This window comes from Molothrus ater, chromosome 2, assembly GCF_012460135.2.
Source record: "Molothrus ater isolate BHLD 08-10-18 breed brown headed cowbird chromosome 2, BPBGC_Mater_1.1, whole genome shotgun sequence".
Taxonomy (NCBI): Eukaryota; Metazoa; Chordata; class Aves; order Passeriformes; family Icteridae; genus Molothrus; species Molothrus ater.
Window position 1 is genome coordinate 81060000 of NC_050479.2, and position 14951 is coordinate 81074950.

At 39.6% G+C, this 14951-nt stretch overlaps 1 protein-coding gene across 2 annotated transcripts in view; it reads left to right on the forward strand.

Annotated features, from left to right (window-relative positions):
• The window catches only part of NOX4 (NADPH oxidase 4), a 100952-nt gene that overhangs the window by 33750 nt on the left and 52251 nt on the right, over positions 1-14951 (forward strand). For both annotated transcript variants that reach the window (XM_036385659.1, XM_036385668.1), the window contains exon 12: positions 8540-8600. In XM_036385659.1, coding sequence (XP_036241552.1) covers positions 8540-8600 — 61 coding nt within the window. The remainder of the gene's footprint in view (positions 1-8539; positions 8601-14951) is intronic.

Here is a 14951-nt window from a genome sequence, read left to right on the forward strand (position 1 = left end):
CGTTGCCTGAGTAAAAAGTACGTAAGGACATCAAGAGCTAAGTTCATACTGTCTGATAAATACAATAAAAACAAAATCTAACATGATGACATTCTAATAAGATTTTTTAAATATCTTGTGCAAATAGTTATGAAACCTGTCTTTATGAGATGATTTGCAGAGTGTTTAGGGAAATTGTGAAGTATCTTGCTGGCAGGCTAAAGAAATCCCTAGAGCTTGTCTGCTCTTCATAGAAGTAGAATATCTAGCAGCTGTTTGATGAAGAATTTAAGTAAAACAAAAATAGAATAGATAATTATTGCAGATGTCTTTAGTACTTCCTTAGACTTGTTTGTTTGGTTTGGGGATTAATAGTTGTGAGGTCTGTATAAAAACCCTACGTAGACCCTGACTTTTATTTAAACTTTCAAATCTGACTCCTTCAGTGAGAAGGGAACACAGAAATTCTTACACTCAAGTTCACTAAAGCCCAAGTTCTCCTTCAGCAGATACTTTAAAGAGAAGGTGGCAGATCCTCTAATCAGCAGGGTTTGGGTTTTTTTGATTCAGTGAAAGTAAACTTACAATACATAATAAGCATGTACTGACTTCAACAGAGAAATGTGTTTTCTCCCATCAGAGATAGTGCTTTTAGTTTGACTGCTAAGTCAGGTGAGAGCAAGGTCTAGGAAGTGCAGGAGAATATCAAAATAAAACAATCAAAGAAGACCAATGACCTTCCCCCCCAACAAACAAACAAGAAAAACAAAACCTGAGCGCAAGCTTTAAGCATGAATACAGTTAACACGTGGACAAAATATTAGAGGAAATTAAGTGCTTTGTCTCTTGCTGTCCTAAAATTAAGACCATCTGGCTGGTGGGGCTCTCTGCTTTAGCCTGGCAAAATACAGTGTGTGCTGGTAGGGGAGTTCAGAGGGACACAGCAGTTCCTCAAGGTGGTGGTGATCTGACTGGAAAACCTGTTGATCCTTTGGTTGTTCTTTCCATGAGTGTCTCACACTACTGAAAGCCAGTTATAATGACCTTGGAGGTGGCCCATTGTTTTGCTTGGGGATGATTGGACCTTCTTGTGCTGTTGAGTTTCCTTGTCCTGTGTTTGTTAGCTCTGTGCATTGTTACTTGGCAATGTGTCCATGTACCCTTGGAGGACTTGGAGAAGCAGCCATGGGCAGAAGCATTGTTCTTCTGCTTTTTGTTCCTTCAGGGACAAAGGCTTGCATCCTGAGCATCTTGAAATGTTGTGATTTGGTTTCTTTTCCCCCGAACCAGCAACTTGAGAGCATAAATTATATAGGCTGAATACTGCTAGGATTGAAACACTTTTATTTTCTCTCTTATAGAGAGTTGGACTTGATGATCCCTACGGGTTCCTTCCAGCTTGAGCATTCTATGAGTCTGTGATGTGTAGCGTGTCTGCAGGGATGAAAGGGTAGTCAGCAAGTTTTTTGCGTTGGTTGAGCTGCAGAGGAAAAGAAATGCTGATTAGTGTCTAAAAGTGTACCTTTGTAGTGAGTGCATCCATAGCAGCAATAGAGTAGCAGTTGCACTGTTACAGATCTGCAAGAAAACAAATGAAGAAATTTCATATTATATATTCAAAATTTTATTTTATGCCATTTTGTGAGTATTTTACAAGTATTGGTCTATTTACAATCCTAAGACAACACTACATTAAAAATTTGCATTTTCTTGTAATGCAAGAGTAAAATCCAGGAACAAGTAGATTTTATAGATAGGAATCTCATAGACTGAGACCTAAAGAAAACAAAGATAATTTCTAACACTGAGAGTAATTTAACAACTGAGATTTCAGGGAGTGAATTAGCAAATGCTGATGAGCTACAGACTCACGGGAATTAGCGGGTGTGGGTTTGTGGTTTGTGTTACAGAGGAATTTAGACCCCAGATGACCAGAATGATCCTTCTTGGAGCTGCAGCTGCCCAGTAATGCATCCTGCAGTTTGTTATGGTGTGTTTTTTCCACTAGCTTGACTGCAGGTGTCTGAGGTTGTACAGCAAGGAGTATATGGCAATGGAAAGTGAAAAATATTTGGAATATGTTGCTGCAGCTGCTTGCTGGGCTGCTTGCTGGGAGTTGGTTCTACCATGGCAGGGCTCTGGCTGAAGCCATGGTGTTTGAGGCATGGTGGTCTTGCCTTGGTCATCCTGGCACTGCTGATACTTAAATCATGCTCCATGGTTAGGATTTCCTCACATTCAAGATGTTATAATGTCTGCCAGTTCAGTTAGGGTAGCTGTAAGGCCAAGTCTCTAAAAGGAAAAGCTTTTAACCAAAATCCAATCTGTGAAATAACATGATGTAAAAATAGAGACATTTTAAAAAATCTCCAAATGTTTGAGGAAGAGATGTGTTTAAAAGAATACCTCCACGTAGTAACTTTTTTTTCCTCTGAAAATTGCTTCTTACAGGATTAATTAGTTAAAGCAGGGGTAGCCCAGTGTTACAGAGTTCACCTCTTATGAGTCAGACTGAAGTCTAGCTACTATTTCTTGGCTACCTTTATATAGCATGCCTGTGTTTGTCATCACTCCTCTCCATTTTCTAATGTCAGAATGAATCATTTTAGGAATGTTTGTATCAGTTCTGTATGAAACCAGACAAGCTGCAGCTTACTGAGCTTCCAAGGTTCATATTTTCTTGTCAGTTGGCAAAGCTGAAAACTTTCTATTTATTTTTTTCTCTTTTTTATTTTTTCCCTTTTACAGAAGGAAAAATATATCGGTCGTGTTTAGTTCTTCTTTTTTTCTCCTCATTTCTGCCTCTTTTCAAAACCTGTCAAGTCTCTAATGTGTTTCTCTTGGTCTGGGTAAGGGTTCATGGAGTCTGCAGCAAGGATGTACTGATGAATCAGGGTTTGCAGTGCAGCTGGCTCACCCTGGCAGGCAGGAGCATGGAAACAGGGTCTCTGCACTGTTTGCAGTCCCTGCCAGGATATCTGCAAATCCATATTAGGATCATATAATGGGTTTTTACTCAAAGTGAAAGACTTCTTTGAAGGAGTTTCCTTTTATGTAAACAAATCCCACAACAAGCTTTTTAATTCCCCCAATCAGACACTTTGTTCTTCCAGCTGTAGCACAGATCTTCTTTGTAATTTTGGTCACTGTTCAGGCCACCTACTGCAGTGCCAAATGCAGAGATGGTGTTTACTGTGGTGCAGTTTACTTGAGAGCAGTATCTCCACTGGAACTTGTAAGGAGCTTTATTTGCAGAGCCACTGGGGGTTTGTAACTTGGGCATCCCTTTCATCTCCTTTCTTCTGATAACAGATATTCCTTGGTGTTATCCTGGTGCATGCATTAGCATTTCTGTGATAGTCAGTAATTAGAACTTAGCACCTCTCTAAAGAGACTTCACAGTTCTTATGGTAGAGGTGCGCAGAAGAACTGGAAACATTCAGGAATTAACTTTCTGTTTTCTTGCTAGTTTGCTGCTGTCTCACCCCATTCCCTGCACCCTAACACCTAAAAAGACTGTTTTAAAATACTGAATAGCATTTAATAACATTAAAATAACTACAGTAAGATTTGTCTCATTTCTTGTTCTGAGCAGTAGATAAGCTGTGGTGTTAAATATTCAGGGTACTCTAAGCTAGAAGCACAGATGTTCATAACACAATTTTCAGTTGCTTTGTGCTGGGCTCTCATGCACAGATTTCTCCAGTGCTCATCGCCATGAGCAGGTTTTTGTACTGGTCTAGAATCACAGAGTCACACAGGTTGGAAAAGATCATTAACCCAGCCCTGCCATGTCCACCCCTAACCCATGTCCCTAAGCACCACATCTGCATGTCCTTTGAGCATTTCCAGGGATGGTGACTCCGTCACTTCCTCAGACAGCCTGTTCTGATGCTCGACCACTGTTTTGGGAAAGAAATTTTCCTAATACCTCATCTAAATCTCTCCTGGGGCAACCTGGAGCTGTTATACAGTGGGTGTAAAGTAGAACTGCTATGATCTAACAGTAATTAGTTCGCTCACTTTACATTAATATAAAAGCAAGGTAGAGGACAACAGAGAACTGTGATCACATAACAATATAAAATTGTTAAATAAAATGTATTTCAAATATGTGATAATCTAGTATTGTATTATAAATTAGTTAAATTATCCAGTTTATCTTGGCATGGAGATAGATAGTAGAGCTTAGGTTGCTGGTGAATGTAATTAATTTAGTGGTTTATAAGAATAAAGTTCTCCAGGGATTGTTGTACAATCCCTGTGTGATAACTGGCATTTGTATTCCAAGTTAGCTTGAAGAAAAAAAGGAAAAAAAATATGGAAAGTTGTTTTTTTTATCAAGATGTAGAACAACCTGTATTCTCTAAATTTTGTTTACATGTAAGATTCCTGTAATTTTGTTGAATGTGAAAATATATACAAAAATAGGCATTGTAAACTGAGGGAAGTATTCCATCTTAATGCTAAGAACATAGTTTGGTTTCTCTGAGGGTGTAAATCTTCACATCTGTATCAAATTTACTAGAATTTCTTTGGCTTCCAGTTGGTTTTCTAGAAGGGCCAAATGCTGGAAGATAACCTGGTGAATGTAGACATTCATACCTGTAAAATCTTAGACTTTTTAAAGGTATAGATCACCTGAGGTTAGAATAAGATGAACATTACTTCATGTTATTACAGTATCTGCAAGAGTTAATTTGTGTATCATAGCATTTTAATCAAATGAGTGCAGCAAACAAGTTCAAAATGTGGAAAGGATTACTGAAAAGCCTTAAGTTTAATATTGTCTACTCTCCCTTCTCATTGCAGGCTATTCAAGTTAGTGATTTCTCTTTTTGGAAAACAAGGTTGATTTAAGGAAAAGGACCTAAGATAAAGTATTTTTTTTTATTTTAAGATTGACTAATCTTTATAATTTTCCACTGGACAGTGTACTGGGTGATAAAGGAAGAGTAGGGAGCTTCAACATAGTACAGTGGATTGTTTCTTAGGGTTCCCAGGTTAAAAGCAGCAGGGGGAAATCGAAATGTTATTTGCCAAAACACAGTTTCAAAATAATTTTAATTGGTTTTGTTCACAGCTTCAGAGAGGGCATGATGCATTTCTGAGGCTGCTTTGGCACACCTTCATTTAGGCAAGGCAATACCCCCAGGTACTAGTATGTGATGGGAATTGTCTGGCTGGAAAGGACTCAGCACAGAGTGGCTATGGGGTTGTGGTGAACACCAAGTTGACCCTGAACCCACAATGTGCTCTTGCAGCAGAGAAAGCCAAGAGCTTCCTGAGATGTATTAGGCAGGGTTGCCAGCAGATGGAGAGAGGTGACCCTTCTCCCATCAGCCATATATCTAGAGCTCTGTGCCCAGTTCTGGACTTCCTAGCACAAGAGAGACATGGATGTATTGAAGCACAAAGAGTCGTGAGGATGAGTAAGGGACTGGAGGATCTCTGGGTATGAGGAGACCTGAGAAAGCTGAACTGAGTGACAAGAGCAGAAAATAGAATTAGTCTCCTCAGAGGCACCTAGTCACAGGATAACTCAAACTGGTAAACAGAAGGTTTCATCTGGACCTAAGAGAAACCCCTCTTTGTCTCTGAGAGTGGCACAGGTTGCCTGGGCTGTGGAGTCTCCATCATTAGAGACCTTCAAAGCACAATGGGACGCTCTCCTGGGCCACCTGCTCTTGCAGACCCTGCTCTCACAAGGGGATCGAAGTAGCCAATCTGCACAGGTGCATTTCAGTCTCAGCTATCGTACAATTCTGTGATTTCATGAAGGTTAAATATATAAGAGAATATTTTCATTGCACTTCAGTGTGCATTCCCAGTGGTCTGTTAATAAATAACATGGGAAAATCTGCCCATTTTCATGATCAAACTTCTGAAAAACTGTCTTTGAATATTTTTTAGCTGCTGGAATGTATTCTCCAACAGTCTGGAAAAAGTCACTGTTTAGCCATTGTGAAAAAAAGCCATTGTGAAAAAGCCATTGTGTTTACAGAGATGAAATGGGTAAAATAAATGTTCTGTGCAGTAAAAATATGTAAATACAAATTTCAGAGTTAAAATTATAGGCATGTAGGAAAGTCTGAAAGTCAGAAGAGGCCTGTGGAGATCATATGGTTTGACCTTCTGGTGCAAGGACTGTGGATGATATTATTTAGTGTTGTGTGAATTAGCTGAATTAGCAGGAGAAATTGTACCATTTCCCTGGCTGCCTGTTCCATGATACAGAACATTTTTCTTATATCCAAATGAAATTTCCTCTGAAACAACTTGTACTCCTGGTCTGGTGTCTTGTTGCCATGCATGGTTCTGAAGAGAGTGAGCACCTTCATCTTCTCTTTAGCTGTTTTCTTAGTTATTCGTAGACAGACATCTCCCCAAGGCTTTTCTTCTGTGGGTTACCCAAGCACATTCCCTTACTGACCCCTCTTTGAATGTCAGGTTATCCAGTCCTTTCACTGCTTTGGTGGTCCTTTGCTGGATCACCTACATTCTTTCTCTCTTTTAAACTGGAGGAAATTCACTCCACGTAGCCCAGATAGTCATGCTTCTTCTGGTAAGATTTAGCAGCACAAGGAGATTTTTCCAGAACTCTATGAGGATGTCTCATAGCTAGTAATAAGTATCAAAATAGGTTTCCTAAAGTCTAAAGAGAAATAAATCTCACTTTTATTGGATAATTTTTCAGGGTAGTGCAGAAAAGAGTTAGTCATAAGAGTGATGTAAAGTATAACAGATTTGAACCTATTCTGGCAGGAGACAAGGGGTATTCTGCCCTTAACTTTGTGGAAGCAGGGAATAACAATTTTGTAAAAGATGTGCTGAACTGGGACTGTGGATAGTTGGACCAAGAAATTCAGTCCACCTCCTGTGAAACACAGAGAGCCCTGGGGCAGCCCACAGTGCAAAACCCTACAGAATCCTCCAGAACAGACTTTTTTGCTGCCAGTATACACCTTCCCACCTAAGAGACTGCTTGCTTGCTTTTATATGGAGAACTAGTCTTGATATTTTTGTTGAAAGATGCTGCAATGAGACATAGCAAACACTGGCCTCATTGTGTGTTTGTCTGCATCCCTCCCTTGATGCTGTTTTTCTTTGGAGACTAAGACTTGCTAAAATAATTGGGACTCTGGGTTTCTGTACCTCATTTTTGTAGGAAAACTTGGAATATAATAAGGAGTTACATAAAAGTGTATCTAGTAATCATTCGTTGTAAAAGGAGTGCTCTTCCCCCTCAGGAAAAAGGAGTGATGGGCTGGGACTTTGTATTCCCTGTTTAGTTTTTCCAAGATATGTAGATAATACTAACCTTTTGCCTGTGTCTGCTGCTAAATACAGAGCTGACAGGAACTGATTGTCAGCTCTGGGGTCAGTGGCTTCACAGTACACAGAAAATATAATCTTGGGAACACTGATGGCCAGAAGGTCCAGAACAGAGCCAGGAAATATCTTCATAAGCATGGTGCATGTGTATTTGGTGCATGGATTCTCTTCCTGCCCCTTCTTATTTATAATATGGGCCCCTTCTTATTTATAATATGGATGTGTTCTTTGCATTTAAGCCCTCCCCTCAAAACTGCTGTTTGTTCTTAGTAGTGGGAAAAAAAAAAAAACAAAAACAAAAGGGACAGAACATCATCTGTTGGGTATTGGTTTCGTGATAGAGCTTGGAATGATCATTAACAGGTTCTAAGAAAGTCATCAAAACTCAGGAATAATATCTCTTATCAAAAAGAAACTGATGATATTGGTTTATTGAAGGAAAGTGAAGTTTTCTTGATGTTGCTTGTCCTGTTTATGTGTGCATCATTTGAATTACCTGCAAAAGCTGTCCAAACAGTGCATTTGAAATGTCCCTCTATCAAGGAATGGAAAGTCAGGGGAGTTCCTTAGCCCTTGACTGGAGGTTTTCAAATAACATGGTGTAGATAAGATTTTAAGTGTTAACATTCCTGTGTTGATAGTCACAATCAATAGCCTTGAAGTGAGGGCACATGTGTGGAGCGAGACAATGGTGGCTGCAATGTGATTTTTATGACATGCTATGGAATCTGGTGCTTTTCCTTTGCAAACTGTAAGGTCTTGTGAATTGCTTACAGTTTCCATTTAGAAGAAAGCATCAGTTGTATGAGAATGGTCAGCTTGAAAACATGGGCCTTGACATTCAAGAATCAGAAGTCTCTTAAATGCCTTAAGAATGGTGGGGCAGTTCCTGATTCTGAATGATGTGTCAATAGTAGAGGAATACTTCCATTCTGTTTTTGGTATCCTTGCTGAGTACTGCTTAGTGAAGTGTCTGTTCCAAATCACATCAGGAAACAAGCATCCAGACTCCTCTGTGACCAGAAGAAAGGGTTAAGTCTGAAGGGATACTCGGCATTCTTGGCTTCCCCAGCTGTGTTGATGATACTTCTTTAAGGGTACAGCTGCTGGTGTGGCTGTTTAGGAGCAACCTATTAACACTAGGTTCTGTCTTAACAACTGTACTTTGAATGCATTTTTTTTTCTGTTTCTCAGAAGTGGTGCTTAATATATTTAATATTTTTAGTGCCCTACAGATACCAAAGCAACGTTTGGGGTCCACCTAAAAGTAGTAGGAGACTGGACAGGTATGTAGAAAACCAATTCCTTTTCAGAGACAAATGCCTTTACTTGAACTGTTATCCGTTTCTGGCTTCTGCACAATTGTTCCTTGACTGTGGTGCATTCTCACTAGAGATTGTTCATACTTGTTTTCCCGAAGTTGTTTTTATTACATTCTTGATGCAATCCCTGCTTTATTCAGATGTACTATTTCTTCAAATAACATGTTTTTTCCACTACTAACTGATCTTCTGATTGCACTGTAATAATTTTCAGCGTTCCTCCATTTCTGCCTCTTTTTTTTGTTTTTGGGTAGTCTGCTACCCCTGTGCAGTGCAGTGCCTCTGTACATAGTAGTGTCTGCAGAAATGCTGAAATGTGCAACTCCCAGATAAGCGGATTTTGGTTCCAGCAGTTTGGATAGCAGCCAGGTTAATTAACGCCTGTGGTACACTGAGATTACAGGTTTGCTTTCATGTTCTTCCATGCTCTTCCATTGCTCTTTGAATGTCCTCCATACCAGGGGTGTAAGCCAGGATTCCCTGCAGAGGGGTAGGGCAATTTGGTGCTCTCTGTGACAGTTGTATACTCAAGTGATAGTTGTCCTTATTCCGTAGTGTCTGACTTTGTTCTTGCTCAGCATAGCATTTCCTTGTAAGGAAGACAGATACACAGCGGGGTCTGGTTCATTTCTTATGAAAAAATGTTCTCCATGTTAATTTGTATCAGCTTGTGTGTTTGTGGAATTGAGTCAAATGAGCTTGTCACCCTAAAAGGGATTAGACCAATGCAGAGATAGTAAGTCTGTGCATATTTGTTGAACTTTCTAGTCTGGCTACATACTTGCCTCTGCCAGACTTCAACAGGCAAAGGCTGGGAGGGCAATGCCATATGCACATGTGTTCCATAGACCCCCTGATTTTCTCTCCTTGCTTGAAGTGTTGGCCAGATGGGCAGATTAGCCTCTGGTCTGCCTCAGAATGATGGCTCTTTTGTTGGCAAGTATCATTCCTACATGGGAGGTGACAGTAGGCTATTTGGAAAAGTGGGATGGAGAAGTACTAGCTAAATGATTTTTCCAAAATAAGTGGCATCTTTACAGTTTTCTGATTACCTCTGTGGTGTGAATTCCTCTCTTTAAGCATTTATGTATTATTCTCCCAAGTCAGCATCTATAGTCTCCACTGAAAGGAAGATCTGTCTAGGTTGGACTGTGTGATATTCAGGAACTGTCACATTACAGAGACCATTTCTTGTAGCAGTTTTGCTAAACAGAGATATCTCTCCCAGTGTCAGATGTGCTGTCAAGAAGCAGACAGTTTACCCAGCCCTTGGTGCTCCATCAGTACCATGGAGCCCTGTTCTCACTCATTCCCTTAAGCCCTGTGACAATTAATAGTCTCTAATCTGCTGACTGTTTGAGGAAGGATTATTATATTTGCCATGTTCCTTATTATCTTTCTTAAGCATGCTCTAAAGGCTGCTTCTGCAGACAGGATATTAGACTGGAGGAGTTTTTATGAGACATACTGTCATTTGAGCTCTTTTCATGACCTATTCTCTCAGACTTTATCCTATTTATTAAAATTTTCTTTTGTATCGCCATCTCCCATTCCTGACAGTTTATACCTGACACCAAAGAGACTTGACAATTTATTTCAGAGAACTCAATTACAAGCCTAAATTAAAAGAATGCAAGAGAGGTGCAGATATGCTGTGAAATGCAGAGAAGAACTGATTAGTTGAGGTATTTCTCCTCTGGATAACTTTAGCTTCTTTAGCTGCCTGCACCTGGGAGATGTGGTGAAAGAACATTTCCTGCCACTAGCTGTAAGGACAGGAGAGGGAGTACAGATTACTGGCAAACCAATTCTGCAAGTTGTTTCGGGTCAAGTCTCTTAACAATGTCCCTGACTGATACCTTGAAAATGTAATAGAATACCTTGTGCTGTAGGTTGGGAAAGCAACTCTATGTCAAGAGAAAAGGGGCAATAGTATTTTCAATTCTGGATGAGAAGTTGCTGTTGATATTTCCCATATCCCAGTGTGTATATTTTAGATTTCAAATAAAATAAGCTGAAAGAAGCAGCTTTAGGAAAAGCCAGTCATTCCAGAAACAATGCTTTGCATAAGAGCCAAGAGTTAGTAGATTTTCAGGTAGTACTGTTATTTGCTTTTTAAAATCAATTATTTAAACAGTGGAAAGTGTAGGACAGAAAAAGTAGGTAAGAGAGGAAGAAGCTACAAAACCAGTAGCTCTGAGACCTTTGCAAACCAACTGGTAATCTACACCCCCTGTTTCATGCTCCATTCAATCAAAGTGGTGCTGTCGGAGCTTAGAACAGCTGAGAATCTGCCCCCCTCAGAAGCTGATTTGGATAAAACCATAAATTTCTTTTCCATTATATAAGCACCCATATCCTTTTCCAGTACAAATCTGAGATCTCCTATTTCTCACCCATGTTGTGGTGGTATTAATAACTGTATAGTGCTTAAGTTAAGCATGTTCATCACAGAAAACAAACACACGATCACTGGTATTGCTGTCATGTGCCCTCAGATGCCTTTGGAGCACATATTTTCACCTGAAATGATTCCCCTAGCTCCCTTTGTAGACCTCTGACCTGTTTATGTGTCTAGTTTAGGATAAGACAAGCCAGGCTCCAAGCACGCCTTTTTCTATTCCTTCATTGTAAAGAGTATGTCTATATATCTACATCTATCTGACTGCCGCAGAGGTAGGTAGTTTGGTTCATTGGCATTTAGTTCAATGGTTGTGATTTTTCCCATGTAAACATTTCTAATTTGATTTATCATTCCATATTTTGCCATGGGTATTGTGAACAGGGGAACAGATATCATAGACCTTCCTAAAAATGGGTTTGTGATTATGCAATTGCTGTCCTTGTGCTGACTTGCGAGCTGCTTAAGTCCCCACCTGATGTATTAACAGAACATTCTGTGGCACTGTGAAACCTGTGGCTGTGGAACATGGCTTAGTTGGACAGTCAGGACTTGGGTGCCCAAGTTAGGATGTGTTTACAGTGGCTGATCTGTGGTGATTGCACACATGCAGGTTGGTTTAACCTGTCTTCCTCTGTGGCTTCCTCAAGCTGAGCTGGTTGGGTGTTTATACCCTGCAGTAACGTTGAAGGTCCTGCAGTGTCGCATTCATGGGTCAGAGCTGTGAGATGCATGGATGAGCCAAAAACCTGATCTTGTTACTGGCTATCCTCTCTAAATACCTATTTTGTTCTGTTTCTCTTGGTACCTGTGGCCATCTATTTTTCCTTTAGCTTTGAAGTAATTGTTGGCTTAGTATTTACAGAACAATTTTTTTCAAGGTTTTTCTTGTCCCACTTATTGTCTAGTTTATCCTCAGCATTGTCATCTATCAGCCTTATGTCTCTTCTGTCCTTGCTGCTGCCTCAAGTACTAGTGCTTGTTTAGTTTTAAAGTTGACATTTCATCTGGCAACTCTGGAGGGAAAAAGAGAGGCCATGGGCCATGCCTCGTATCCAACAATTTGACAGCAGTGAAAAAAGACATGGCAGTGTATCAAGACAATGTGTCTCATTCACTAGACAAACCTGAGGGTGTGAGACAGAAAGTGATATTGATGATGCAGGAATAACAGGCTTCAGAAGCCATGCAGCGTGTTTTTGTGGAAAACAAATACACAGCACTCAGAGGTGTTGAGGTGAGCTGCATGCCTTAAGGCAGTGAAATATTGCTGTTATGTTGCAGTGTGTTTCTGGAACAAATTGATGTGGCACCATGTTTAGAGCAATGATGCTGTTCTGTGCTCCACAGTAATTTGTATAATTTTTACCTAGTAGTGACACCATCCTGCTGTGCAGTTGTGTATGTTCCTGGAGACATTTTCAAGGCTTGTTCTGAGCACTGTGATATTTATTGTGGGTATGCCATAAAAGCACTTGAGTACCACCTGTTAAATCTGAGAGTTCTGTCCCATAGGCTATTACATGTTGTGGCAGCAGGAGGTGGTGATGTGTGCAGGAACTGTCCAGATAGAGCCAGAACAAACAGATTATGGAGTACTGATGTGCTTCATCCTCATAAACTCCAGATCTCATCTGAAAATATTTATCTTTGCTTCATTTTTTTTTTGTTACAGATGAGGTTATGCCTGGTAACTGGCTCATTCAGGTACAGGTGACCTTATTTTACAGGGGACATGGCATAATGGGAATTTTTGTCACATATTGTCACAGTCCTTTTTCTGGAAGGTCCAGCTTTGGAGCAGGCAGTTTCATGAGGGAAGAACAAACAAACCATTTTTCAGTTAAAAACAACAATTTTTCAGAGCATGGCAAGTGTACGAAAGCATCTTGTTTAATTCCCTGTGAATTAAAAAAAGAATTTTGTTTAATTCCCTATGGAGTAATACCTGAGACAGCAAACAGTACACACCCGAAATTATTTGTTTTTAAGCAGAAAAACAAACAAAAAAGTAGGACAGTTCTTTGGGATTTTAGAGTCTGATTAAGGATTTTTCTCACATTCACCAGAAGAAGAAAATGACATACCTTTTAAGTGTCTCTGAAGGAAGAATGATCTGAACATTCTGGTCTGGGAGAGTTTGTCAGGAGTATTTGCATGACCATGTTAGGCTCTTGCAGCTCCTGATTTATGGGATGCCTGGAGCATCCCAAGGCTATGCATTCCTGTGCTTACCTGGAACATCTCACCAAATGTAGGATCTAGCAAAGAGGCAATATTTTAGGTTCAGTAACCCTGAGAACAGTTTGAGATGTATTGAAGCAGTGGCTCACTCAGCATCTCCTGCATTGGTAGTGGATCTTGATTCTGACTGAAGTCATGTGTGGAACAGAAGATGACAAGAAGGAATAATCAGACTATAAAGTCTGTCCACAGGAAATGACAAGGTTGTGCCAGGTTCACTGTAACTGCTACTGAGTTTCCTTAAAAAATATCTACTCACTGGTGATGAACATTTGGTCAACTCTTTTGCTATTACCTCAAGCTCTGTTTGATTTGGGCCTTTTCCACTCCATAGTAACATTTTTTTGTGTTTAGTTATTCCATCAGATTCCTGGCAGGCTGTAAAGGTGTTAATGATGTGGTGCTGTCAGCTGTTCCAGCAAAATCTGTGTGTGGTTTTGGAAGAACAGGACAGAGATGAGATAGGTGCTATTTTCCACTGATAGATTTTTATGACTAACAATTTTTGTATTGTCAGGGAATCTTACTTACACTTCTGAGGAGGATAGCAGAATTGAGTGATAAAAAGGTTTAATTGTGTTTCCTTTTAATATAATTTGACATTAGTAATAAAATAATACTGCTACATTATTAGGAAGTTAATATGCCTTAACAATATGATTAGCCATAGTGTACTGTAAGGAATACTAATTTTATTGTTCATTGCCAATAATGTTCATTATTTATTTATTCCTTTAAAAAGCTCAATAAAAGGCAGAATTAAGAGACTGAAGAAAAAGGAGAACAGATTTAGTTTACTGACTAAAAGGGGTTGAAAGCCCTTTTCCTCTGATTAAACAACTAATGCTAAAGGTGAACACATCTGAATTTTTGGCTCCACACCTGGATTGTTTTACATTAGTTGAACTCCAGCTGACTTAGTACCAAAAACAGTGTAACTTGACTCAAATCCAATTTGAACGGTTAATGATTTTTTTGTCTAGAGGGGGAAAAAGATATTTGGGTGAGAAAGTTACATTGAAGGAAATTTTCTCCTACACAGAAGTCTTTTCTTGGTGCATCCTGTTATTTGTAAACTTCCACCCTTTTGCGTATCCCAGGCACTTTTTAATCATGTAATGATTTCGAAAATGACATGACTCAATGATGTACATTTCTTTTTATCCTTGGATACATTATGCACTGGATGTGTGGATGTTGCTGTAGTTAAGAACTGATTTAAGAACACAACATTGCAGGATTTCTTGTCATACCTCAGACATTTTCAGCACTGTTAGGAGCTACAGGAGTGAAGCCTGTGGAGCACATTAGCATGTACCAGCTGATAGAATCAGAATGAATGTAGGGGGAAAAAAGCAAAAAGCTCTCTACTTTGAAAATAACATTATTAGAGTGAAAAGCTGTAGGACATGTATTTGAGTGGAGTGCCAGGCATATTTCTGGTTTTGTAATCACTGTGTGCTGTGTTTGCCTACTTAAGGAGACAAAGTTGCTGTTCTGGAGTTGCCTTTGTTTCACCATTTTTCTGTTAATGTCTGCTTAGGGAAGACTCATTCTTATATAGTTTCTGTGCAGAGGTACGCAGTTGCTTCAAGCACTGAATATACGAAGTTTTGCTGGATTTTCAGGGTCCTTTGTGTGAGCATGGTTTCTAGAGAAATACAAGAGTT